This window comes from Enhydra lutris, unplaced genomic scaffold, assembly GCF_002288905.1.
Source record: "Enhydra lutris kenyoni isolate GAN:26980312 unplaced genomic scaffold, ASM228890v2 scaffoldscaffold21, whole genome shotgun sequence".
Classification (NCBI taxonomy): domain Eukaryota; kingdom Metazoa; phylum Chordata; class Mammalia; order Carnivora; family Mustelidae; genus Enhydra; species Enhydra lutris.
Window position 1 is genome coordinate 47,891,975 of NW_019154105.1, and position 26,583 is coordinate 47,918,557.

Below are 26,583 nucleotides of genomic sequence, written 5' to 3' on the forward strand. Positions count from 1 at the left end.
GGGAACTCGCTATTTTATTCCAGGACTCCATTCCTCCTGACCAAGAAGACATTCTCAGTTAGAAAACTGCAATTTGGTACCATCACACCCTGACTACTGCAGTATAGTTTTCTCTATTCTTACATTTTCTCCCGCCCCATTCCCTTTGTGGACACAAAGTAATCAGATATGTGCACAAGCACATTGCCCTTTTTTTTTTTTTTTTTTTTTTTTTAGCTAAATGGCCAATGGTATGTTTTGATTGACATCAAATGGAGATGGGATAGGGGAAAATACTGGTTCTGTGAGAATACCTCCTCCTTCCATTTATGGCATGCTCAGTCAGCTCTTATCTTTATATTCCAGCAAGTTGTTTTGTTTTCACAGTTTAGCAAAAAAAGAACAACAAAGACATCTTTGCATGCCTTGTTTCATTGGAGAATTTTAATGTTTTTCATTTAGCATTGTAAAAAAACCAAGGACAATTTTATAACTTTTTTGTATGTAACTGTTACATGTTAAGACGACCTGTCTTTAAGTGGGGATAAATTACTCTAAAAGAAATGAATCCTAGATTGTTTTCTTGTCAAGTCAAGCATCTTGTTGTTTAAATAAACTTCTTGTGTAAAATGAAAAAGAAAAGAAGAGAAGGAAAGAAGAGAAAAGAACTAAGTAAATCTAGGACTCCACTCAGAAGTTACCAGAGCATGTGAGATTTGTGTCAGAAATGACCCAAGGTCCTATCCTATGCCTTTCCTCTTAATTAAGTCCGTTCAGTTTAGAAGAACTTACCATGGGGAAGACTGGCTAACTGACTTCACTCAAATGCCGCCTTCTCTGGGATCTAAGTATCCGCTGGTTTATGTGGGTACGCTGACAGGGTAGGTAGGGACCTTCCCTATTAGGACAGACAGGGCTTTAGAGGTTTCTAAGATCTTATTAAAGGAAGTCATACCTAGGTTTGAACGTCTCTGGAGTTTGCAAAGTGAAAATGGATCCTCTTTAGCTGTTAAAATAACACAACAATTATCAGTGACTCAGTGATCATCTGTCTTGGAGGCCTCAATCTTCAGGAGAAGTGGGCAAAATGAACGACATCTTTAAATGAACTTTGGCAAAACTCTGCCAAACTCATGGAACATGGTGTAGGTGTTGCTGATTGCTTTTCTAACAATAAAAGTGGCTCCAAAGGGGAGTCTTAGATTGAACCCCTTTGCAATAACATACGGAAGACCTTTTCTCACTGCAACTTTATGGTTTGCTGAGGAACCCAATCACATTTTAAAATATATTACTAGTCTGGGTAAAGCACTAGTCCCTCCAAAAGTACGGGAATAAAGTACTTCCAAACCCCGCTGAAGACAAACAGTCTGTGCCAATGCCATCAGGGAGCAAGATATAATTAAAAACATGGAGAAGGTCAGCTCAAACCAAGGTGGGAATGGCCCTAACCACTTTGACTCAGCACCCCCAGAGCAGTACAGCTTAAAGGTATCTTTAGCTGAGTTCACTTGTCCAGAATCAAACCTGTCTCCCCTGAGTCTCTGCAGGAGCCAACTCTGATACTGCCTCCATGGGAAGAAAGGGACACATATGCCTGTGAGCCTGTCAACGAATTAAACTGTCTTTTCAAGAAAATACCTGCTGCAGTGTCTACCTGAAGCTCCTAGCATCCATCCACGCCTGAGAACCTGAGGAAAAGACTAAAATTGCTGCTCGGACCAATAAGTAAGGCTGGATGGCGCTTTTAAAATCTTTCACTTTTCTGAATTTACTTTTTACTTACCTATCTCTAGGGAGAACTACTGGCCCCAATTTATTTTTGCAATGGGCTCAACACTATGCTGACAGTTTACAGAAAAGTTCCTGCTGGATTTGTGGCCTTCTCCCTTTATCCAGCACCTCAGGCCTCCCATGGTGGGTTTCTCCTTTACAAGGCACAGACTGGCAATACTTACACCAATATGTAAAGGATATGGTTTTCCAGCCAGATTCAAGCATATACAGGGACATCTCTATCACTAACAGAAATGTCTCTTGTTGGCCTATGGTAAATATTACCTGGAATTCTCCAGGCCATAAAAGACCTTTTTCCTACCCCCAGACTGTCAAAATCATGACTGAATATGCCAACTCTAAGATTGAAAATAAGAAAGCATTGTGGGCAACAAGTAAGTCTAATAATATGAGATATACTGAGGATGGTTATTTTCAAGTATGGGATGAATTTATGTGGCTTACTCCTACTATAGGCCAATTAAACCAGAAAGCTCTTTTATGTTGGGAGCAAAGAAATCATTCCTACGATGCCTGGCCTAATAGCACCCGTAAATTAGGATGGCTCCCCCCAGAAGTTTGTACCCATATCATTATTTTACAAGCAACTGATTGGTTTGCTACTGACTGGATGAGAAGACCAGGCATCAGATGGTTAGCACCTAATGGAACTCAATGGCTATGTGGCACAAATTTGTGGCCGTGGCTACCCCCTGGATGGATAGGGCGCTGTACCCTGGGCTTTCCCTGGATACAAGGGAAAGTGCGTAAAAAATTACCTATGCCTGCAAATTATCCCCATCTACTCCATCGCTGGACACGGTCAGTCTTCCACTGGTATGATCACCTGTTAGGTATTTTCCTGCCCCAAATAGGAATAGAAGATATAATCTGGCATGTAGAGGCCCTCACAAACTATACCACACATGCCCTTAATGATACTATGCTGGCACTCGGGCTATTAAATTCTGAAGTTACATTAATGAGAAAGGCTGTATTACAAAATAGGATGGCCTTAGACATAATAACAGCAGCTCAAGGAGGAACCTGTGCTATCATTAAGACTGAATGTTGTGTATATATCCCAGATAACTCAGCTAATGTATCTAAACTTTTATCAGACATGCACACTCAAATTAAAGAAATGTCTGACTCCTCTAGTTCCCTCAATGATTGGATTTATTCCTGGTTTAGTGGAAATGGATGGTCTTGGTGGAAAAAACTTCTTTTACTGGTAGTAGCAATAATTCTGCTAGGGCTTTTTCTTTGCTGTGGGAGCTATTGTTGTTGCATGTTCTGCATAAATATGTCAGAAAAATTATCAGAATGGATATTCTCTAGGAGGCGTTCTATTTTAATGATGCGGCCTCATGAACATCTCTGACAATCTACAAGTAGGGACCCTTCATTTAATCAGGATTTTTATGCGTTCCAATAGGCAGGGTCTACAATCCCTTTCAGCCTGAAGAAGCTACAGAAGATGAGACCTTCGCCCTTCAACACCCCTTAAGAATAGGAGTATGAGGGGCACCTAGGTGGCTCAGTGGTTTAAGGCCTCTGCCTTCGGCTTGGGTCATGATCCCATAGTCCTGGGATCGAGCCCCATATCGGGCTCTCTGCTTGGCGGGGAGCCTGCTTCCTCCTCTCTCTCTTTCTCTCTCTGCCTGCCTCTCTGCCTACTTGTGATCTCTGTTTGTCAAATAAACAAATGAAATCTTAAAAAAAAAAAAAAAAAAAAAAGGAAAAAATTGAAGTAATAAAAACCCCAACAAGGAAAAACAAAGGGGCCCCATAGGGGAAGGAAAAGAAAAAAAAATTTGTTTTTTTTTTTTTTTTTCCCCTTTGCTTCTTTTTCTGGCTTCTATTCTTGCTAGAACCTGCACCCTGCCCTATACATACCTTAATGTATGTCCTCCTTGTAAGGGGCAGAGTTAATGATTTCTCTGGAGTCTTCCAGCATGACAGATACTATCTAAGGAATGACCAGGTGAGGCCATTATGTGTACATTATAGACCCCTGCCACGAACACCCTGATGCCAAGACACCTGGCTCCAGGGAATAAGTGACTTATGATGGACACCTGAACCCTGTCTTCATTCTGATCAGTTTCTGGATGCCTGAGAAGACATATGCACCACACCACAATCATCAATAAAAATCTCAGATCCCAAGCAAAGACTCCCTTTTTTCATTTCTGAGTCACCATTCTCCATCTGTATCTGTTCTCTCAACCTTCAATAAACTCTGCTTTCACCTCCTTCTGGCTCATGTTTGATTTCCATCCTGTGTGAAGCCAAGGACCAGCTAAGAGGGTCTGAGTCCTCAGACCCAGCCCACCTGCATCAATGTGAACTAATAAACATAAAAATCCTAAAGATGTCACTAACAAGCTGCTAGAACTAACTAATCAACCAATTCAGTAAAGTTGCAGGTTATAAAAACAACACCAGGAAACAGCTGCACTTCTTTTTTTAAAATACGTTTATTTGAGAAAGAGAGCATAAGAGAGTAGGAGAGGGAGAAGAAGAGGGAGAAAGGAGACTCCTGGTTGAGCAGGAAGCCCAACACAGGGCTCAATCCCAGGACCCTGAGATCATGCCCTGAGCTGAAGGTAGACACTTAACTGACTGAGCCACCCAGGTGCCCAACAGTTGCATTTCTATACACTAATAACAAAACAGTTAAAAAAAACCACACACAATAATCCCATTCATAATAACATCCAAAAGAATAAGATATTAAGGAATAAATTTACCCAAGGAGGGAAAGATTTTTTACACTGATAATTAAGACTTTGATGAAACAAACTGAAGAAGACACAAATGGAAATGAAAAATCCCTGTTCATGGATCAGTAAAAATAACATTGTTGAAATACTGATAACCCAAAAGCCATCTACAGATACAATGGAATCCCTATCAAAATTCCAGTGGCATTTTTCACAGAAATAGAAAACCTGATCCTAAAACTTTGTATAAAGACGAAGGACCCCGAATAGCTAAGGCTGTCTTGAGAAAGAACAACAAAGCCAGAGGCATTACACTTCCTGATTTCAAACTACACTTCAAAGCTACAGTAATCAAAACATATGGCACTGGCATAAAAACAGACACAGAGACCAATGGAACAGAATCAAAGAGCACAGAAATAAACTCTTGCATATACAGTCAACTCATATTTGACAAGGGAGCTGAGAATACTCAAAGCAGAAAGGATAGTACTTCAATAAATGGTGCTGGGAAAACCAAATAATGACATAGAGAAGAATGGAATTAGACCCCTGTTTTACATCACTCACAAAAATAAACTTAAAATGAATTAAAGACTTAAATTTAAGACCTGAACCATAAATCTTCTAGAAGAAAACACAGAGAAAATCTCCTTGACATTGGTCTTGGCAATGGTTTCCTGGATATAATGCCAAAATCACAAGGAACAAAAGCAAAAATAAATAAGTGAGACTCCATCAAACGTGAGTTTGCTTATTTGTTTACTGACTTGGTTGGAATATTTTATTGAAGTTCATTTCTCTCACAGTGTGAAGCCTCTGATGTATGTCAGAGGGCACAGCCTTGCCTATGCAGTCACTCCTCAATAACAAGTTTTAACAGGGCTCTCTCTAATTGTCTCCCTCTCTCTGACCTATCTGCTAAGCTTTCTGCCCCTGCCTGTATTACAACCAGATGTTAAGCTCCACTAACTGCTAGGTGATGCTCTACTGTTTTCAACAATATTCTCGGGCACAAATTGTACCACAGTGTGACAAAATTGAATTTTGAATCCTTTACCGAAGTCATTTTTGAAGCCAGTCTTTGAAATTTGTTACTACCCCGGCAAGGCTCTTTCCAGCTCTCTCTCTGGTCTCTTTGGTAAAGTAGGTGGCTTGTAATTTTAGCTCATTACCCTTATGAAGCTAATTGCTTCCTCTTACTTGCCTATTGGTAAAATCTCCATTGTTTTAAGAAGCCCATTAAGCTTGAACTTTCCCACATTCCGTTTTTTTTTAAAAGATTTTATTTATTTATTTGGGAGAGAGAGAGAGGAGAGAGGTCAGAGGGAGAAGCAGACTCCCTGCTAAGCAGGGAGCCTGATGTGGGACTCGATCCTGAGATTGCAGGATCATGACCTGAGCCAAAGGCAATTGCTTAACCAATTGAGCCACCCAGGTGCCCCCACATTCCATTTAAGGTCAGTTCTTTGTGGACAGCTTCATTAGTCTCTTTCCTTATGTCCCTGGACAAAATCTCTTGAGTTACCGCTCTGGAGCTAGGGGTAAGGGCAGTGGCCCACTTCTGATTTCTTTTTTTTTTTTTTTTAATGATTTTATTTATTTATTTGACAGACAGAGATCACAAGTAGGCAGAGAAGCAGGCAGAGAGAGAGGAAGGGAAGCAGGCTCCCTGCTGAGCAGAGAGCCTGACGCGGGTCTCAATCCCAGGACCCTGGGATCATGACCTGAGCTGAAGGCAGAGGCTTAACCCACTGAGCCACCCAGGCGCCCCCACTTCTGATTTCTGAGAAGAGCACTGGTTGGCTACAGTAACCTCTAGTGTTCTCGGCTTGCCTCTTCCAGTGAGGAACTACCACCCTATAAGCAAACTGGGGTGAGGGAAGGGGGCTCCAGTATTCTCAGCCTATTGAGAGCAGGTAGAGCATTTGCGGCAGATGCCTGCTCCATGAGTGGAGGCTAGGTGGAAGAAGGGAGCTTATGACTTCTTGGTAGCAATATTCTGGAATTTAGCATCTGCAACAAAGAGCTAAAGGATATGCGAAATATTAGCTACGTACACCTTCTGTAGAGCTACTATAGCCCTTGACTGGAAGTTAGAGGGAAAGGGAGCCCCATCTTCTTGGTCACACTCAGATGAATTGAAGCTTCTGTCTTGTTGATCTGGGGGTGAGGGGAAGGAGAGAGTGTTATGGCTCAAGTGCCACAGACTGTTCTTCCTGGGACTTAGTAGCTTCTCTTGAGCAATTTTCTTTTTTTTTCTTCTGATTTGATGTATAACCTTAGGACCATTTTCAGATACTTAAAATGTTTCTGTTTTTAAAATAATTTTCACCAGTTATGGTTTTTCTGCTGGGGATGGTTCCATGCGACTCTTCTAAAAGTGATAACATCCATTCAATTTTTTTAAGTTTAGAGGTAATCAATAAAATAACAATCTATAAATGAAATTCAGAATTTAACTGATTACTAACAATTAGACACTGGGGTATAATACTGGTGCCATAAGTAAATAAACTTTCAGATTTTTGTATTTTCTAAATTTTAATTAACTAAATTTTAATTTAATTAACTGACTTTACATTAAAAATAGAATTTTAAAACATTATTTTTTAAACTAAAAAATATAATCACATATGTGAAACCATTAAAATCCTCTTAAATTTGTTTGTAGGTTATTTTAAACTTTAATTTTATCAATGAAGTCTTTGGATTTCAGTTCTTTGAATGAATGATTAATTAAACCTTGAGAGATTCTTTCCTAACTCTTTTTCTTATATAGATGAATACTACTACCACTATTACTAACAGAAATCTGCTAATCCAAACAGCTGGAACTGATTTATATTTAATCAAGCTGAAATTTCTAGTGAAACTAGATATTTATACCATAAAATTTATATTGACACTCAAAATAAAATTATAATATCTATGTGTGATCTTTTAAAAAAGAATATCATCTAGGCAATTCTTTAGAAATTATACATTTTCTACTTATGATAAAATGTTTTAATTTTAGTAGATATGAAAAAGACTTAGGTAAGGACCAAAACATCTACAACATCAGTACATGAAATGATCAAAGAATAATCAAGACACATCAAATTGATTTCAAAACATTTAATTATTTACTCAATACTTTTAATAGAAAAGTGTCATGTAAAATGCTTTTTCTAAACATCTTGGGTTCTATTAAGTATGAATTTAATACCCAATTTAAGGCTCTGTGTCTATACCTCTCTTGGACATAGCAAATATGACCAAAAGAAACAGTCCAAACACTCATTTGAGAACTCTTAATCTCCCACACAATTCCCACACATAAGAACAAATGTTAACCTTATTCTAAACTTAGAATATTTGATAAAAAACCAATATGGTTTCAGGAGGATTCAGCTAAAAACAGAGATACCTCCTAAAGTATGCTGAGTTAGAGCACTTAAAATAAGAACATTATATATTTTGATTTTTTGACTTACCTGATACAAATAATCTTCAAATACAAAATAATAATCATCGTTGCTTGCTGTCAACTTCACATCCTATAATTAAAGGTAGAGAGTATAGAAAAGAACCTAAAGGAGTATGTCTATAGTACTATGACATAAATGCATTATCTAGAAATAATACTGTAATGATTTTACTTATGTATGATTATAAATGTGTCAGTTAGATTTCATCACTGCTATAAATTTACTTGACTAATACATGTGACACATTATTGAACCTCAATTGTTCACAACTTTTTAGGTTCCATTACCAATTCCTTATTATTTATTTTAATCTTTATCTTCTTTAATCGGATTTTTTAGTGTCTTAAAGTTGGAAAAGCAGATGTATCACAACAACCAGAAGAAACCATAACAAGTTAGCTCTAAATTACTGTTCCAAAATCATCGTCTACTATTCAAGTTCACATTCTTGCCATTACCTTGAAATATAAAACATCTTTCACATGATAGTGATTATTCATTTGTAAGTCATTGTATATTACCCAACGAACAACTGCTACCTTCAAAAAGTCTATAATCACACCAGCAAGAAAACATATGTAGTAGAAATATGGGAACAGTTAGAAAGAAAAATTAAAGAAATCCAAGATAATATTGCTCAATCTACAAATTTCAACCAGGGTGTTGAGCAAAGCAGCAATCAAGGGAGGATGAAATGAATCACAGATGATCCTAGAGGGAGTGAATATGTGCTAAGTCTAGAAAAATTTAAAGACACAAATTAAGAGAAAAGAAAGGGGTCAGTCTTCTAAGTCAGAAGATAATACGGGTAGAGATAGAGATCATGCATTCTCAATAGGGATGACATTACCTCCAAGGGGGTGAGAATTAGCTCTCTGAGGCCAAAAAATTTCATTATTACAATGGTTTATAGACTTCTAAATCTTACTCTTTGGTATTATTTTTTTATATTAGAGAAAAATTAATTTTTCTCTTTAGGGAGCTAATAATGAAGAAAAGGTCAAGAAACTCTGGTATAAACTGTCAGGTCATAGTAGGTGGTCAAAACTGTAGAAAGTGTGGACACGAGGCAACTTTGTGGGAAAAAAAAATTCAGTCCAGAAAGAACAATTTAATAATTTAGCTTAGGGAGGGTTTGGTGATGTTCTAAATTTAGTGTTGCCTTGTTCCATCCATTCCTTCAACCACTAACATAATTTTATTTTCAGTTAAATTAAAAACTAGTCTTTGTCATAGGGAACTTTAATGAAACTTCAAATAATTTTTTTAAATGCCCATTCCTTCAAAAGCTGACTTTAATAACATTTGGAGTTGCTCCAAAAAGATCAGCAAAGCTCAACACGCTCAACTCAGGAACAACCAGAGACAGATATCTTCCTAAAAATACTCATGCTATATGAACAGTTAGGATGGATTCTACTAACTTACAATTAATTTTTCAAATACAAACTGTTTACCTCTTCCTTTACTGATTGAAACTGAAATTCATCTTGTCAGCAAAGAGAATTCTCATGCTAGCCCTCCCTGGCTTTCTGAACTTCTTTTTTGAATCTTCTTTCGTTTGAATAGAAAAAGCGGTTGAAAGATCTGAAAGCCCTGAAGATCTCTTAGGCTAGTGCTAAAATAATCCCCTCAGCATGACTAATTGACCTCAATTAACAATAGTATCTGTGATCCAAACCTATGTAAAACTTCTGAGAGAGTCAAGACTTTGCTTCCTGTAGTGAATAGTGATTTAAAAAGTATGATTGTGAAGTCAGATTATCTACATTCAAATCTTGACTTTGCTAATTATTATGTGAATTTAGCTAATTAATCTTTCTTTACTTCAGCTCCCTCCATACGTAAAATGGTAAAAGAAGAGTACTTCCTATTTTGCTATAACACATGTCATATGTGGCTGGGGGGTAAGGGAACGATCTATGTTATAATATGGAAATTGTGTTGGTTCATATGCAACTTTTCTTTTAATAGGGTTGCCAAAATTGCAAGAGTAGAATTAGAACCTTTGGCAAGAAAGGAAAAAGGCCTTTCGCTCAGCGGCTGCACAGGAATGAGCCTTTATAATTACATTTCAGGAAAATTAAAAATAAATGACCATATCAGGGGCTCCTTCTTCAGAAAGGCACACCCCTGGCCTACACATCTCCTAGTTGCTGTACTTCCTCTTGTGCCCACCTTAACAGCAGCCCCAGTTCCATTCCATCTGCATTCTGTTAGCATTTCTACTTTGTTATATTTGTACATTGTTAGTAACTCCTGCAGAAGCAGCCTGCTGGAGCTGTCCAATTCATCTTCCAAACTATCAATAATTGTTTTTGTTAGTATTCTGGTTATAAAATTGCAAAAGTTACCCCAACGCTATTTTTCCCAGGAGCTCTATTATCTTTAATGTATGATTTTACTGAACGTATGGCTTTTTCTCAGGGGGAAAAATGCATTCATCTATAAATGATACCTAAATGCTGGTATCTGATACTCTTAAGATAGCTTTCAGGATCAAGGACAATCTCTATGAAGAGTTTGGAACACTGTATGGCACATGGTAGATAGTCACTAAATGCCAATCGTTATTAGCCTTGGTCAAGTTCTACCCATAAAAATCTTCAGGTCTTCAATGTGTTTTCTCTCTCCCATTTTTGAGACCTGAAATAATATGCCCTTCTTCTCTATTTTTCAAGTCCTAAATTAAAAATCCAAGTCTTTTATTAATCTAGAATCAGGCATATCCTATTTCTTTCTTTCTTTCTTTTTTTTTAAAGATTTTATTTATTTATTTGACAGACAGAGATCACAAGTGGGCAGAGAGGCAGGCAGAGAGAGAGAGAGGGGGAAGCAGGCTCCCTGCAGAACAAAGAGCCCAATGCCGGACTCGATCCCAGGATCCTGAGATCATGACCTGAGCTGAAGGCAGAGGCTTAACCCACTGAGCCACCCAGGCGCCCCGGCATATCCTATTTCATGCTTATACTATCTATATCTCAACACTCAACTCAGTATTAGATGCCTAGAACAAAAACTCAGTGTATCCCTATCATAAAACTTGACACGTGCTTGACCAGATGTCCAAAACTATAAAAAAATTAAAAATAAAAATGAATTCAACACAAGAGAATAAGCAAGTAGCCCCTAAAGAATCATTAGATAAATAAGATAAAAATATTATCTAATTTTGACTCTGAAAAATACAGTCTTATTTTTTCAGTTGCATTTTTATTTGGTTTGTGTGGAAAACTTGAATTTATATTATAGGAAAAAGGAATGTTTATCATTAATTTAATAAAAAAAATGGGAGTATCAGGAAAGAATCATGAGGACAGTTTCAAAGAGAAGGAGGATAATATTGACTGGAGACTAAATATTTTGAAAATGAAGCTTACCTTTACAGGTACAATGATCACTTAAAATTATTTTTAAGATTAACATGTATTATCATACAAAGTATAGGTCCTATATGTTAAAGACTCACAATGATTGTTTAATGATAACACTGAAGTGAAAAAACTGTGTACACCTTTACTTACTTTATAGATCAGACTGTCCACCAAAAGGTCATGTTGTATTACATTGGTCTTAAGCTGCTCATAATACAAGATATCCTAGATTTAAAAGTAAGACAAACACACAAAATTAAAGGTCAGTCACATTTATAAAGTCAGCCTCAAATTTTAATAAATAATATTCATTAATAGTATCATAAACACTAAGAGGACTTCATTTTATTCACTTCTATATTCTCCATGCCTGGCCAATAGTAGATACTTAATAAATATACCTAATCCTATCACTTAGGATAAGAATTGGGGACCTGGTGGGTATTTAATCAATGTTTGCTAAACTGATTAACTATTATTTAACTTTAATAGCAAATACAGTAATATTTATTAATTATTAGATGCCAGAAACTGTTTTACCCACCATACATGTTAACTCATTTAATCCCATACCAATAAAATAGTTCAGTGATTATTATTCCCGATTGTATTTGAGAAACAGACCCAGAGAAGAAAGCAACTTGCTGTCAAAGGCCACAAAGGTAGTAAGAGTTGATTCCAGGACACCTGGCCTAGAATCTACACAAAAACCCAAAAGGACACTCTATACTGCTTTCCTAATATCTAAGTTATTATAAAATAAAAAGGTTAAAATTCTTAAATCATCCCAGCGAGTAAAAGCAATCACATAGCATATGAAAGAAGTCAGCTTTTTTTTAATATTAGAATATGGTCCCATAACATCATAAAATCTGATTAACAGTATGTAGTGAAAAGATTAGGCTAATTTTTTTTTTTAAGATTTTATTTATTTATTCGCCAGGCAGAGATCACGAGCAGGCAGAGAGGCAGGCAGAGAGAGGAGGACGCAGGCTCCCTGCGAAGCGGAGAGCCCGATGTGGGGCTCGATCCCAGGACTCTGGGATCATGAGCTGAGCTGAAGGCAGAGGCTTTAACCCACTGAGCCACCCAGGCGCCCCTAGGCTAATGTTTAATTTAATATATATAAGATATAGAAGACAGAGAGGGAAGATGGAAAGGAGAGAAAAAAGAGGGAAAAGAAAAATAGCGAAGGAGGGAGGGAGAGGGAAGAAGGATTTGAGACTATAATCCAGTTAAGCATCAGGTTAATGTTGGTCAGGGCATTCAAAAAATAGAATGAAGGTAAGAATCAAGTGGATAATAGTTGTCTTAAAGACAGATGGAAATATCATCTCATTGCTTTAGCTGGCCCTTGTGTTTTTCCAATCCCTCCATTCATCTCTCAGGCACTTTTATTTTTATTTTTTATTTTTATTTTTTTTTAAAGATTTTATTTATTTATTTGACAGAGAGAAATCACAAGTAGGCAGAGAGGCAGGCAGAGAGAGAGGAGGAAGCAGGCTCCCCGCTGAGCAGAAAGCCCGATGTGGGGCTTGAACCCAGGACCTGGGATCATGACCTGAGCCGAAGGCAGCGGCTTAACCCACTGAGCCACCCAGGCGCCCCTCTCAGGCACTTTTAGCTCTGGTTTCTGCTGATATCCAAACACTGCTTAGCTCCACTACACACCAATCTGTATGATTCTTTCTGAAGACATTTCTTCAGACAAGTAAGAGGTGAGGGACAGGGTCATTAGGGACAAAGAATATCTGTTGTGGGGGCGCCTGGGTGGCTCAGTGGGTTAAATCCTCTGCTTTCTGCTCAGGTCATGATCCCAGGGTCCTGGGATCGAGTCCCACATCGGGCTTTCTGCTCAGCAGGGAGCCTGCTTCCTCCTCTCTCTCTGCCTGCCTCTCTGCCTGCTTGTGATCTCTGTCAAATAAATAAATAAAATCTTAAAAAAAAAAAAAGAATATCTGTTGTGAGCAACTGCTTTAGCAGGATGGTGTCTGACCCTATGTTTCATGAAATATGATTTCTTAATCTTGAAAGATGTTTAATACACAGTTCTCTGATTTGGGCTAAAATGCTCTTTGCCTAAAGATAATCTGGAGATTTACTGGCTATTTTTAGTCATTTTAATTTTAATAAAAAAGCCTTACTTTGCTCTTATTTATGAGGCTTTGATTTCTTAACTAAGGCAAAATTATTTTGTTATTTTATTTAACTTCCACTGTATCTATTGAATCCATTTCTCTCACTAGAATGAATAACATTCTTAAAGACAGGAACAGTATCTAATTCAAATACCAATCCTCAACAACTGACAAAGAGCCTAGTATTATACTTTAATGTTTTCTAGAGTGGAAAAGCTAGTAAGTCTAGAGTTATGCCTCTTTTAAAAAAAAATCAAACAAATTTAAAATCACAAACTGATATGTGACTGTTAAGGAACTAAGACAATCTAAAGCTGGATAAAGAAAAAGGTAACAATCCTTCCTTTTCCCATTCTGCCTTCCCAAAGAAACTTATGTTATTTGCATTGTATTTATAATATTATTAGTAATTTGTATTTTTCCATAGCTTTCTCTATGCTTGTATAAGTATATACTTATACGTAGGGGTTTTTATTGTCATTTTAAAAAAAAAGATTATTTATTTGACAGAGAGAGATCACAAGTAGGCAGAGAGGCAGGTGGAGAGAGAGGGGGAAGCAGGCTTCCTGCTGAGCAGGAAGCCTGATGTGGGGCTTGATCCCAGGACCCTGAGATCATGACCAGAGCCGAAGGCAGAGTCTTAACCCACTGAGCCACCCTGGCACCCCTTGATTGTCATTTTTTTAAACATGAACTGGTATCACACTGCACTCATTATTCAGTTTCTCTAAATTAGCTATATAGAAAGATCATCCCTCTAGGTTAATAGGTATACATCTATCTTTCTTCTTAATAGCTATATACACTTCAATATTTTTAAAGCTGTGCCATAGACAGATCACCATTCCATAGACAGATCACCATTTATTTAATCATTCTCTTATAGATGGATACTGAAGTGCTTGTCACTACAAATAACACTGTAATAACTATCCTTATTCACATGTGCTTTTGTATGGGATATACCAGCAAAGGAAGGGTTATAGGCTGAAGGTTAAATATATATCTTTAGCTGGACTACAGTTTGCCTGATCATTTTCCAAAAATCATCAATTCAAATTCCCACCAGCAACAGATGAGAGCAAAAGTTTACCTATATCCTCACCACTTTTAACTTTCTCACAGATGGAAAATGGATTCTTTTTTTTTTTTTTAAGATTTTATTTATTTGAGAGAGAATGAGAGAGAGAGAGAGAGTATGAGAGGGGGGAGGGTCAGAAGGAGAAGCAGATTCCCCGCCAAGCAGGGAGCCTGACACGGTATTCAATCCCAGGACTCCAGGATCACGACCTGAGCCGAAGGCAGTAGCTCAACCAGGTGAACCACCCAGGCAAAAAATGAGGTCTTAACTGTTGTTAATTTGCACTTTCCCAAATATCAATAAAGTTGAACATCCTCTCATATGTTTACTGAGTATTTGAATTTATACTTCAAAGATAACGCCTTTTATAACATTTCCCTGTTTTTCTACTAGATTATATTTATTTTGTTATTTTTTGGGGGGCTATTTATAATGAGGATTAACCCTTTGTCATTTGTATTACAAATACTTTTTCTTCAAAACAAAGGGGTTGTTTGATTTTTGTTTATGGTATACATTGACAAATTTTTAAAAAATTCCTTACGGCTTTGGGTTTCCTTCCTTGCCTTAGGTAAGGCATTCTACCACATATTTATACAAATATTTTTCTATTTTTTTCTAAAATTGCCATTTTTTACTTGAATATTTATAATCTTCCTGAAACTTATTTTTATATGTCATAATCAAAGTTTTCTTTTTCATAAGCATATGTTTTCTTTCAGGAAGATGGTTAATTATCAGCATCACTTATTAAATAAACCATACATTTATAATAATAAACCATACAGCTGAAATAAAACTTTATTACTTCTCTATCGGAAATAGACAAATTCAGCAGGCAAAAAAATCAGTAAAGGATAAAATTGAATACAACACCATTAACTGGATATAATGGAAATCTATACATTACTTCATCCAACAACAGCAGAATACATTTGCTTCTCAAGCTCACATGAACCATTCATCAAGACAGATCAATTCTGGGTCATAAAGCATCCTTAACAAATTTAAAAGAATGAAAATCACACAATGTCTGCTCTCAGAACACAACAGAATTAAACTAGAAATCAGTAACAGAAAGATAATGGAAAATGACTGAATACTTGAACATTAAACAACATATACACATGGGTCAAATAAGAACTCTCAAGAAAAATTTAAAATATTTTAAACTAAATGAAAATGAAAACAACTTAAGAAAATTTGTGGGATGCACTGAAAGTAGTACTTAAAGATAAATTTGCAAAAGCACCGAATGAATATATTAGAAAACAAGAAAAATCTAAAATCAATATCTAGGTTTCTACCTTAGGAAACTAGAAAAAGAAAAGCAAAACAAATTGAGAGTAAGTAGTAAAAAGCAGTCATAATATTTATTTATTTATTTATTTATTTTAAGATTTAATTTATTTATTTGAGAGAGAGAGCATGAGAGGAGAGAGGTTGGCAGGAGAAGCAGACTCCCTGCTGAGCAGGGAGCCTGATGTGGGACTCGATCCTAGGACTCCAGGATCATGACCTGAGCCGAAGGCAGTTGCTTAACCAACTGAGCCACCCAGGCACCCCCAAAGCAGTCATAATATTTAGAGCAGAAATAAATGAAATTGAAAACAGAAAGTCAGTAGAGAAAAACTATCAAAACCAAACTGGTTCTGGGGCACCTGGTTGGCTCAGTCAGGCAAACATCCGACTGTTGGTTTCAGCTCAGGTCATGATCTCACAGTCATGGGATCAAGTCCCATATCGGGCTCTGTGCTCAGTGGGGAGTCTGCTTGAGATTCTCCCCCTCTCCGTCTTTACACCTCTCCTACTCACACGTGTGCATGAATGTGCTCTCTCTCAAATAAATACAATCTTAAAAAGAAAAGGGTGCCTGGGTAACTCAGGGGGTTAAGCCTCTGCCTTCGGCTCAGGTCATGATCTCAGGGTCCTGGGATCAAGTCTTGTGTCGGGCTCTCTGCTCAGCAGGGAGCCTGCTTCCTTCTCTTTCTCTCTGACTGCCTCTCTGCCTACTTGTGATCTCTTTGTCAAATAAATAAATTAAATCTTTAAAAAAAAGAAAAGAAAAGAAAAGCTGGGGGCATCTGGGTGGCTCAGGGGGTTAAAGCCTCTGCCTTCGGCTCAGGTCATGATCCCAGGGTCCTGGGATCGAGCCCCGCACAGGGCTCCCTGCTCAGCGGGGAGCCTGCTTCCTACTCTCTCTCTCTGCCTGCCTCTCTGCCTACTTGTGATCTCTGTCTGTCAAATAAATAAACAAAATTAAAAAAAAAAAAAGAAAAGAAAAGCTGGTTCTTTAAAAAGATCAATAAAACTGATGAACCTCTAGCCAGACTAAGAAAAAAAGAGAGAGGACACAAACCACTAATATTGGAAATGAAAGTGGGGACATCACATATAGATCATCACATATAGACATTAAAAGGATAATTAAGGAATACTATAAACAACTGTATAATCACAAATTTGATAACCTAGGTGACATGGACCAATTATATGAAGTACACAATTTTCCAATATTCACACAAAAAAGAAATAGACAATCTGAATAGGTCTATAACTGTTAAAAGTAATTGATTCAATAATGGATAAGGTTCCAAAACAGGCAACACTAAGCCCTGAGGGGTTCACTACCAAACATTTAAGAAAGAAATTCTAGGGGCGCCTGGGTGGCTCAGTGGTTAAAGCCTCTGCCTTCGGCTCAGGTCATGATCTCAGGGTCCTGAGATCGAGTCCCGCATTGGGCTCTCTGCTCAGCAGGGAGCCTGCCTCCTCCTCCTATCTCTCTCTGCCTGCCTCTCTGCCTACTTGTGATCTCTCTGTCAAATAAATTAAAAAAAAAAAAAAGAAAGAAAGAAATTCTACCAATCCTTTACAATTTCTTTTTTTTCTTTTTTTTTTTTTTTTACAATTTCTGTCAGAAAACAGAAGCAGGGGAATACTTCTTAACTCATTCTGTAAGGTCAGCATTACTCTAATACCAAAAAAAACATAAGAAGGGGCGCCTGGGTGGCTCAGTGGGTTAAGCCTCTGCCTTCAGCTCAGGTCATGATCTCAGGGTCCTGGGATCGAGCCCCGCGTCGGGCTCTCTGCACAGCAGGGAGCCTGCTTCCCCCTCTCTCTCTGCCTGCTTCTCTGCCGACTTGTGATCTCTCTCTCTCTCTCTGTTGAATAAATCAATAAAATCTTTAAAAAAAAAAAATAAGAAAAGAAAAACACACCAATATCACTTATGGACATAGAAAAAAAAAATCTTCAACAAAATATTAGCAAAACTGAATCCAACAATGTATAAAAAGAATTGCACACCATGACCACTTGGGCTTTACCATGGGTCTATAAAGTTGGTTCAACATCTGAAAGTCAATTAATATAATCTATCACATCAGTGGATTAAAAAGAAAAATAACATGATTATATCAACAGATAAAGGAAAGCATTTGATAAAATCCAGCACCCACTTATAATAAAAACCCTCATAAATTAGAATCAGAACTTCCTCAACTTGATAAAGAATACCTATAAAAAACTTAAAGCTACTGTTAATCCTTATGCTGAGAAACTCAAAGTTTTCCTCCTAAAATTAAGTACAAGGCAAGGGTGTCCCCTCTCACCACCATTTTCAATATCATGATTTAAGTTCTAGCTAGTGCAATAAGACAAGAAAAGGAAATAAAAGGTACACAGATTGACAATGAAGAAATAAAACTGTCTTTGTTTGCAAATGATATGACTGTCTATGTTGAAAATCCCAAAGATTTAACAAAAAAACCCACCTGGAACTAAGAAGAAATTATAGCAAGGTTGCAAGATAAAAAGGTTAATATACAAAAGCCAATCACCTTCCTATACACAAGCAATGAACAAGGGAAATTTTGAAATTAAAAAACACAATATCATATACATAAGTCCCCAAAGAATAACTTCAACTTAGGTATAAACCTAACAAAATATATGAGCTATATGAGCAAATCCACAAAATTCTGATGAATGAAATCAAAGAAAAATTGAATAAGTGGAGAGATAGTCTATGTTCAATATTGTCAAGATTCAAGATATGCATTCTTCCTAACTTGATTTATAGATTCAATGCAATCCCAATCAAAATCCCAGAAAGTAATTTTATGGATATCAACAAACAGATTCTAAAGTTTATATCAAGAGATAAAACCCAAAATAGCCAACACAGTATCAAAATAGAAGGAAAAGATTTTAAAAGTCTATTTTAAGAGGTAAAAGACCCAGAATAACCAATATGATATTGAATAACAACAAAGTTAGAGGACTGATGTTACTGAACTTCAAGACTTACTATAAAATTATAGTAATCAAAATGTATAAGCCTGATGATTCACAGACCTGTACCCCTGGGGCAAATAATACATTATATGCTAATAAAAATAATTTTAAAAAATTATAGTAATCAAGGCAATATGGTATTGGCATAAGAACAGATAATAAATCAATGGGACAAAATACAGACTCCAGAAATAGACCCATATAAATACAGTCAACTGATCCTTGATGAAAGAGCAAAGAAAATATGAGGGAGTGAAAAAAACCTAAAAAACAATCTTTATAAAAAAATAAGTGGACATCCACATATAAAAAAGTTAATCTAGAGAAAGACTTTATACCCTTCATAAAAATTAACTCAAAATGGATTACAGACCTAAGTGTAAAGTGCAAAACTGTAAAACTTATAGGAGAAAACCGAGATGACCTTAGGTATGGTGATGCCTTTATAGATATAATATCAAAGACATGATTAATAAAAAGAAAATGGATAAGCTTGCTGCATTAAAATTAAACACTTGTGCTCTGCAGAAGACAATGTCAAGAGAATGAGAAAACAAGACACAGACCAGGAGAAAATATTTGTAAAAGACACATCTGATAAGGGCGCTTGCATGACTCAGTCCTTAAGCATCTCCCTTTGGCTCAGGGCGTGATCCCGGGATCCTGGGATCCAGCCCCACACTGGGTTCCCTGCTTGGCGGAAAGCCTGCTTCTCCCTCTCCCACTCCCCTTGCTTGTGTTCCCTCTCTCACTGTCTTTCTCTCTCTGTCAAATAAATTTTAAAAATTAAAAAAAATGCAACTGATAAAGGACCATTATCCAAAATACACAAAGAACTCTTAAAACTCAACAATATGAAAACAAACTAAAAAATGGGCTAGAGACCTTTACAGACACCTCAACAAAGAAGATGTACAGATGTCAAACGAGCATATGAAAAGATGCTCCCCATCATATGTCATCAGGGAAATGCAAATTAAAACAACAAAATACCACTACACATCTACTGGAATGACCCACACCTGGAACACTGACAATACCAAATGCTGTGGAAATGGAGAAACAGGAACTCATGTTCATTGCTGATTGCAGTGCAGAATGGTACAGGCCCTTTGGAAGACAATTTGGTGGTTTCTTACAAGACTAAATATTCTATTACCATATAATCCAGCAAGTTTTCTCCTTAGTTTTTACACAAAGGAGTTGAAAATTTATGTCCACATAAAACCTTGCACATTCATGTTTATAGCAGCTTTATTCACAGTTTCCAAAAGCTGAAAGCAACCAAGATGTCCTTCAATAGGTTAATGGATAAACTGAGGTATGTCCAGACAATGGAATATTATTCAGCATTAATAAGAAATGAACCATCAAGTCATGAAAAGACATGGAAGAACTTTAAATGCATATTACTATATGAAAGAAATCAATCTGAAAAGGCTGCATAATATATGATTCCAACTATGTGACATTCTGGAAAAGGCATAATTATGTAAACAGTAAAAAGATAACTGCTAGCATGCTGAAGGGGAAGAGATGAATAGGTGGAGCACAGAGGATTTTTAGGGCAGTGAAAATCCTCTGTATGATAGTATAAGGATAGATCTTGTCATTATACATTTGTCCAAATCAAAAGATGAACCTTAAGGTGAACACTGGATTTTGGGTGATTATGATATGTCAGTATAAAAGTTCATCCATTGTAGCAAATGTACTACTCTGGTGGGGATGTTGATAGCTGGGGAGATGATGCATGTGTAGGGCACGGCAGGTATATGAGAGATGTCTGTATCTTCTTAGCAGTTTTGCTATGAAACTAAAATTGCTTTAAAAAATAAAATTTAATAATTTTAGTATGAGTGATTTGAGTGCTTTTAATTTATTTTTATATTTTTTATGGATTTATTTACTTATCTTGAAGAGAGAAAGCGCACATGTGCACAAATAAGGGAGGGGCAGAGGGAGAGGAAAAGAATGTCAAGCAGACTCCCTGCAGAGAGCAGAGCCCCACGCAGGGCTTGATTTCACAACCTTGAGATCATAACCAGAGCTGAAACCAAGACTTGGACGCTTAACCACCTGGGCCACTAAGGCACCCCGAGTGATTTCAATTTATTATTATTTATTTAATTTGCTATTTTAAAATCTTGGGTTTACATTTTTATTAACCAAAAAAAAGTGAAGTAAAATCAAAGAAAATATTTCTTTAGGTAATATACACTGCAAACATATATTCATAAGTCTATTATTGCCTATAATTCAGAAATTCCCACAGGGAATTTAATTTTAATTGCTATCCTAAATAGCAATTTGTAATTGTATTTGTAATGCCTTTTATTATAAATTAATAATAAACACACTTCATGACCAATGCTAGAAAGCTAATAAATATTTTAATAAAAGTCCTTAAAATTCTAATTTTAGTAAGTATGCTTCCATAAAGAAATACATCTTCAGAATGCTGTGAATACCTCAACATCTATAACTCTTGACATATAACGGTGCTACTGACAAAAATCGACTTCTAATTCTAGAAGAAAAAAACATGTTGGACAATTTGAATCCTAGAAGGGACCTTGGAAATATCTAGCCTATTTGTCTTATTTGCACATTAAGAAAATGAGATGTGGTCAAGTTAATTGCCTTAGCCAACATTATAGAACTGGCTAGTGAGTGAACTAGTCTTCCTAACTCCAGTCTATGGTACTTGGTTTCAATAACCTTTAGTGTAATTTATCCATATAAAATGAAAGAAAAACATGGGTAGGAGAGTTGAAATTATAACATGTGATGGTGATTAAGGGATTATTTTTATATTGATAGTATAGTCTATAAAATACATAAGCATTTATAAAGTGCAATGATTACCAATAATACAACAGGATATTCTTAAAGATTGTGTTGTATAAGCTCTAGTAATATAGATATTTAAGAGTAATAAATTATAATTATAAAAAGCAATCTCTGAAAAACAAAGTAGCTCAAGTTTTTAGTATCAGAGAATATTTAAAGTTTAATATATATATTTGTTTGGTATTTTATGCAGGCTTACACTACCTCTTTAAAGAAAAAAAGGAAGTGTACTTTCAGGAAATGAAAGACCTCAAAGAACATTCCTAACAATTTATATAGTTCATTAAACATCTAGACATAGTACAAGATACTGACATTCACAGATGGTTAAGAAAAAAAAAAATCTCTGTCCTCAGGCACTCAACTTAGAAAGAGTGGCGGCCAAATAGAGTAAGTATGGTACATTTTCCTCTGTCTTTAGGCCTTTGCTCCTGCCCTGGTTATGAAAAGAGAAACAAGTATCTAACTGTAATGGTGATGGAACTGGGAGAAGGCAAGGGAGAGGAGAGAATGTTAGAAAAGCTTCTCAGAAAAGAGGATGGAATAAGCTGTATTTGAAAAATGAGTAGGAGTCTCCAAGCAGACAAAAGTCTGAGTAGGTTTTTTTTGCCTGGTGCAAAGAGAAACAACAGAGCATCTCTTGAAGAACCACAAACACATCGAGGTAAAGATTGTGCCTTTTCTTTTAGACATCATGAGTCTGGCATACTTTCCAAACACATATTGGTGGGTGTTTGTTTGTTTGTTTTGTTTTGTTTTTGTTTTTAAGATTTTACTTATTTATCTGAGAGAGAGAAGACAAGCAGGGGGAGGAGCAGAGGAAGAGGGGCAAGTAGACTTCCCACTGAGCAGGGAGCCTGACTCAGGGCTCCATTCCAGGACCCTGAGATCACGACCTGAGCCAAAGGCAGATGCTTAACCAACTGAGCCACCCAGGCGGCCCCACATATTGGAGTTCTGTAGGCAACTGGAAATAAAAGTTTTAGGCTTATGAGAGAGTTTGGTTGAACACAGAGTCAAAGCCATTAGGGAGTAAATGACTTGTGGATGAGACAGTCCAAGAAACATGCACGGAATGAAAAGAGGATCAAAATGGAATTCTTAAAAATACAAGCCCTTAAGGTCTAAAAAAGGAACTCAAATGGGGACGGAAAAAAGGGGAACAAGAAATTGAAGAACTAAGAAAACAGGGCAAAGTAAATTAGAGACCAAGAATATTTCAAGGGCAGAGTAGGCAAGAGTATCAAATGCAGTAGACATAAAGACTAAAAATGTGTCCACTGTTTCTTGGTGACTTTAGCTAGTGTGGTTACAGTCATGTAGTGGGGTGTATGCCAGGACTATGGTAGACTGAGTAATTTTAAGGAAGTACATGCCACCATCATAGACTTTTTTTTCAGAAGGGTTAGCTATAAAAGCAGAGGAGGCATGAACAGGTGCTAATGCAGTTAAGTCTACAGGTTTGGTAGAAGAAATCTGAATGAGTTTCTTAGGATGCTTTCTATTTTCTCTGGGTAGGAGAAGGTGAGGTGTTTTGCTAAGACTCTAAAAAGAAGTGTTGAGGAGAGTGAAGGTCAGAAACAGGCACTGTGAAGACTAATTGAGCTGACGAGGAAAATCTAGGAAGCTCAGGAGTTGTTGTGGACTTGTGTAAGGTTGTGGGGAACTTTATGAACTCACTAAAGAAAATGTTAAATATTTTTTTTAAAGATTTTATTTATTTATTTGACAGACAGAGATCACAAGTAGGCAGAGGCAGGCAGAGAGAGAGGAAGGGAAGTAGGCTCCCTGCTGAGCAGAGAGCCCGATGTGGGGCTCGATCCCAGGACCCTGAGCAGAGAGCCCGATGTGGGGCTCGATCCCAGGACCCTAAGACAGAGGCTTTAACCCACTGAGCCACCCAGGTGCTCCGAAAATGTTAAATATTAATAGTAGTCCTGGCTATTTTATCAGTAAGGGAGTACCTAGAGCAAAGTATAGAAAAATTTTCTGCATTCTTTAATTTAGCAAATTGAACTTAAGCAAAAAAGTTTAAAATTTGAATAATGTTTATTAAATATAGATATTTTTATATATACCTAGAGATTTGCATAAAAGAAAAAATATAAAAGCAATCCTTTTAAACATATCATATATTTTCTTGATAAGAGAAACAATCAAAGTTAGTAATGTTCTAGTGAAATAAATTAATTATTAGGAACTTAAACCATTATGTCCAGTCTTTCTGTTGAGATAAGATTTTTTAAAATATCCTTATGGGTGTGAAATGTGAAATATTCCACTTATCTAACTCCTTAATTATGATGCATTTGTATGTGTAGCTTATTTTAAGTGATTAAAAAGCAATTGAACAAAAAGTTCTGAATCAGTATTCTTATTAAGAAGCAACCATTCTCCCTCTCTTTCCCCCACTTCACCCTCTAATGTATTACCTACAACCATTATTTTGGAACTGTTCCAGTTTGTTGAGGTCATACTTTCACAGCTGAAAACAAGTATAAGTGAAGGAAAGTGTTATATTCAATAAAATCAAAACTGTTTTTCTGATAATATTAATTTCTATTTATAAACTTGCCATTTTACATTTAAAAATTAGGATGACCATTAGCTCTAAAACTCAAGTGTAAAAACTGCCTTTGTATATTATAATAAACAATCATTATCTAGGATTACTACTTTTATTTTTTTATTTATTTTTTTTTGGATTACTACTTTTATTCTAGAGTGATACTTTTGGAAAAATTCTAAATTTGTTTCTAAATAGCAGCAGTTTGTTCCTCTGGAGAGACAGATTTTATTACTGTAGCTCCCGATTAGGGAACATGGGAGTTCAACTACACCATTAGATCAGAACAAGAGTTACCATCTTTTCTCCAAGTGTTGATACACTCACAAAAAATGCCCAATATATACTCAACATCTATTCTGTAAACTGTTACTTCTAGTGTCACCACAAAAGATCAGCAATATCATTTCTTATTTCAAAACTTCTCTGAAATAAATCACAATGTTTATTCTTTCAAAAAGGAAGAGAATAATTTTTGACAGTGCTGTTCATGAAGGGAGATTTAAAAGACATATACACACAAGCGCACAAGTATATATATAATTTGCAAAAGTTAGAGGTGTAGTTTTTATAATATTAATAATATTTAATTTTCTTAACTGCATTATTATAAATTATAATTAGTTGTAACATAATAAATGCAACATGTAAGTATTATTTTATTACTATCATTAATGGTGATTATTTGTGTCAGGCACTATGTTAAAAGACTAACATACATCATTTCATTTAACCACCACCACTCTATGATATAAATATTATTTCCTATATATAAGTGTGGGTAAATTGAAGTTTTAAGAAATTTAACTTGCTCAATGGCTCATTTCAAATAAGTTGAGTAAGCTAGGAGTTGAAACCTGGTCCATATGATTCCAAAACCCATGTTTTTAAGGCCGAGGCTAGGGAAGTATTAGTTTGCTATTTATTAAAATCTTTATGTAGATGGATTATTTGATCAATGGGCTTAAAGTAAAAAAAAAAAAGAAAATTTTTTTTCAAAAGGAATTAATATCTTATATAATTTTTCCTTATTGAATCTATTACCAGTCTGTTGGTGATTTCTCTTCATATTCATTTTATTTCCTAAAATAAAACGTTCCTATATTTATTTATTTATTTATTTATTTATTTATTTTTTTTTTTTAAGATTTTATTTATTTATTTGACAGAGAGAAATCACAAGTGGGCAGAGAGGCAGGCAGAGAGAGAGGAGGAAGCAGGCTCCCTGCTGAGCAGAAAGCCTGATGTGGGGCTTGAACCCAGGACCTGGGATCATGACCTGAGCCGAAGGCAGCAGCTTAGCCCACTGAGCCACGCAGGCGCCCCAAAACGTTCCTATATTTAGAAAAATAATATTCCTATATCATATACCACTTTTTAGAACCATAAAAATAGTAATATGTTTCAAAAGTAACTGTAGGGAGAAAGGGCTCATTTACATGTACTGGGGGGTCCTTTATTTCTCCTTAGTCTAACAACACAGTTCTACCAGATGTCTTCACTGACCTCTACTGGAGGACTCCATTTCTTACAATTTCATTTACTGGTTTTTGTAGCTTTAAGTTTAAAGTATACAACTTATTATCAATAACAAAAACTTCTATGTTAAGCACACAGTGATTAAATTCTGTTAATCTTTTCTTGGAACTCAAAACTACAGTGATTTTGAAAATAAAAAAAGGGAGTGAATACATTAGACTAAGAAACCATAGTAGAGAAAAAGAAAACAAAAGTATTTCTATTTTGAATAATTGGTCACTGAAAAATAAATGTTAATAGCTCAAATTTGGCCCATCCTTTTTCTTCTTACCTCCGGTTGACTGGAAATATTCAAAATGAGAGCCCATAATTCTGCTCTCAGTGCTGTGGGGCTTCCTTGTCTGATATACTGTTGAGCAGCAGCACTGTCTTGTTCTGCTAGAACTGTCAAAAGTATAGAAAAATCTCATTAGAATATTCATAATTTAAGAAATAACACTGAAATCCTTAATTAAAAATCTTTGAGGAAGTTAACATTTCATCTTTATATCTAACATTACATCATGTCTTGACAACCTTCTTTTACTCTCTGAATTTTGATGTGGCCCTGTTTACAGCCCTATACATGTCAAGCTTTAAATTCCCCACCTCTTACCTAATCTGGTAAAAGTTTTTAATATAGGTATCTGGAAATCACTTTGTTTTAACCATAGCTCACTTATTTATTTATTTATTTATTTATTTATTGGTGGGTGCTCTGATTGTCTTCATTTTTTTTTTAAATTATATTTTTTCGGTGTTCCAGAATTCATTGTTTATGTACCATACCCAGTGCTCCA

At 36.1% G+C, this 26,583-nt stretch overlaps 2 protein-coding genes across 4 annotated transcripts in view; one reads left to right on the forward strand and one right to left on the reverse strand.

Moving 5' to 3' along the window:
• The window catches only part of LOC111148962 (TBC1 domain family member 19), a 155,927-nt gene that overhangs the window by 55,490 nt on the left and 73,854 nt on the right, over positions 1–26,583 (reverse strand). For all 3 annotated transcript variants that reach the window (XM_022505809.1, XM_022505807.1, XM_022505808.1), the window contains 3 exons: positions 26,076–26,188; positions 11,482–11,556; positions 7,964–8,026 (listed from right to left, as the gene is read on the reverse strand). In XM_022505809.1, the coding sequence (XP_022361517.1) occupies positions 7,964–8,026; positions 11,482–11,556; positions 26,076–26,188 (251 nt within the window). The remainder of the gene's footprint in view (positions 1–7,963; positions 8,027–11,481; positions 11,557–26,075; positions 26,189–26,583) is intronic.
• Positions 1,718–3,139, forward strand: LOC111148963 (endogenous retrovirus group PABLB member 1 Env polyprotein). Its single transcript, XM_022505810.1, has one exon. It carries the CDS (start codon positions 1,718–1,720, stop codon positions 3,137–3,139), a length of 1,422 nt encoding a protein of 473 aa, XP_022361518.1.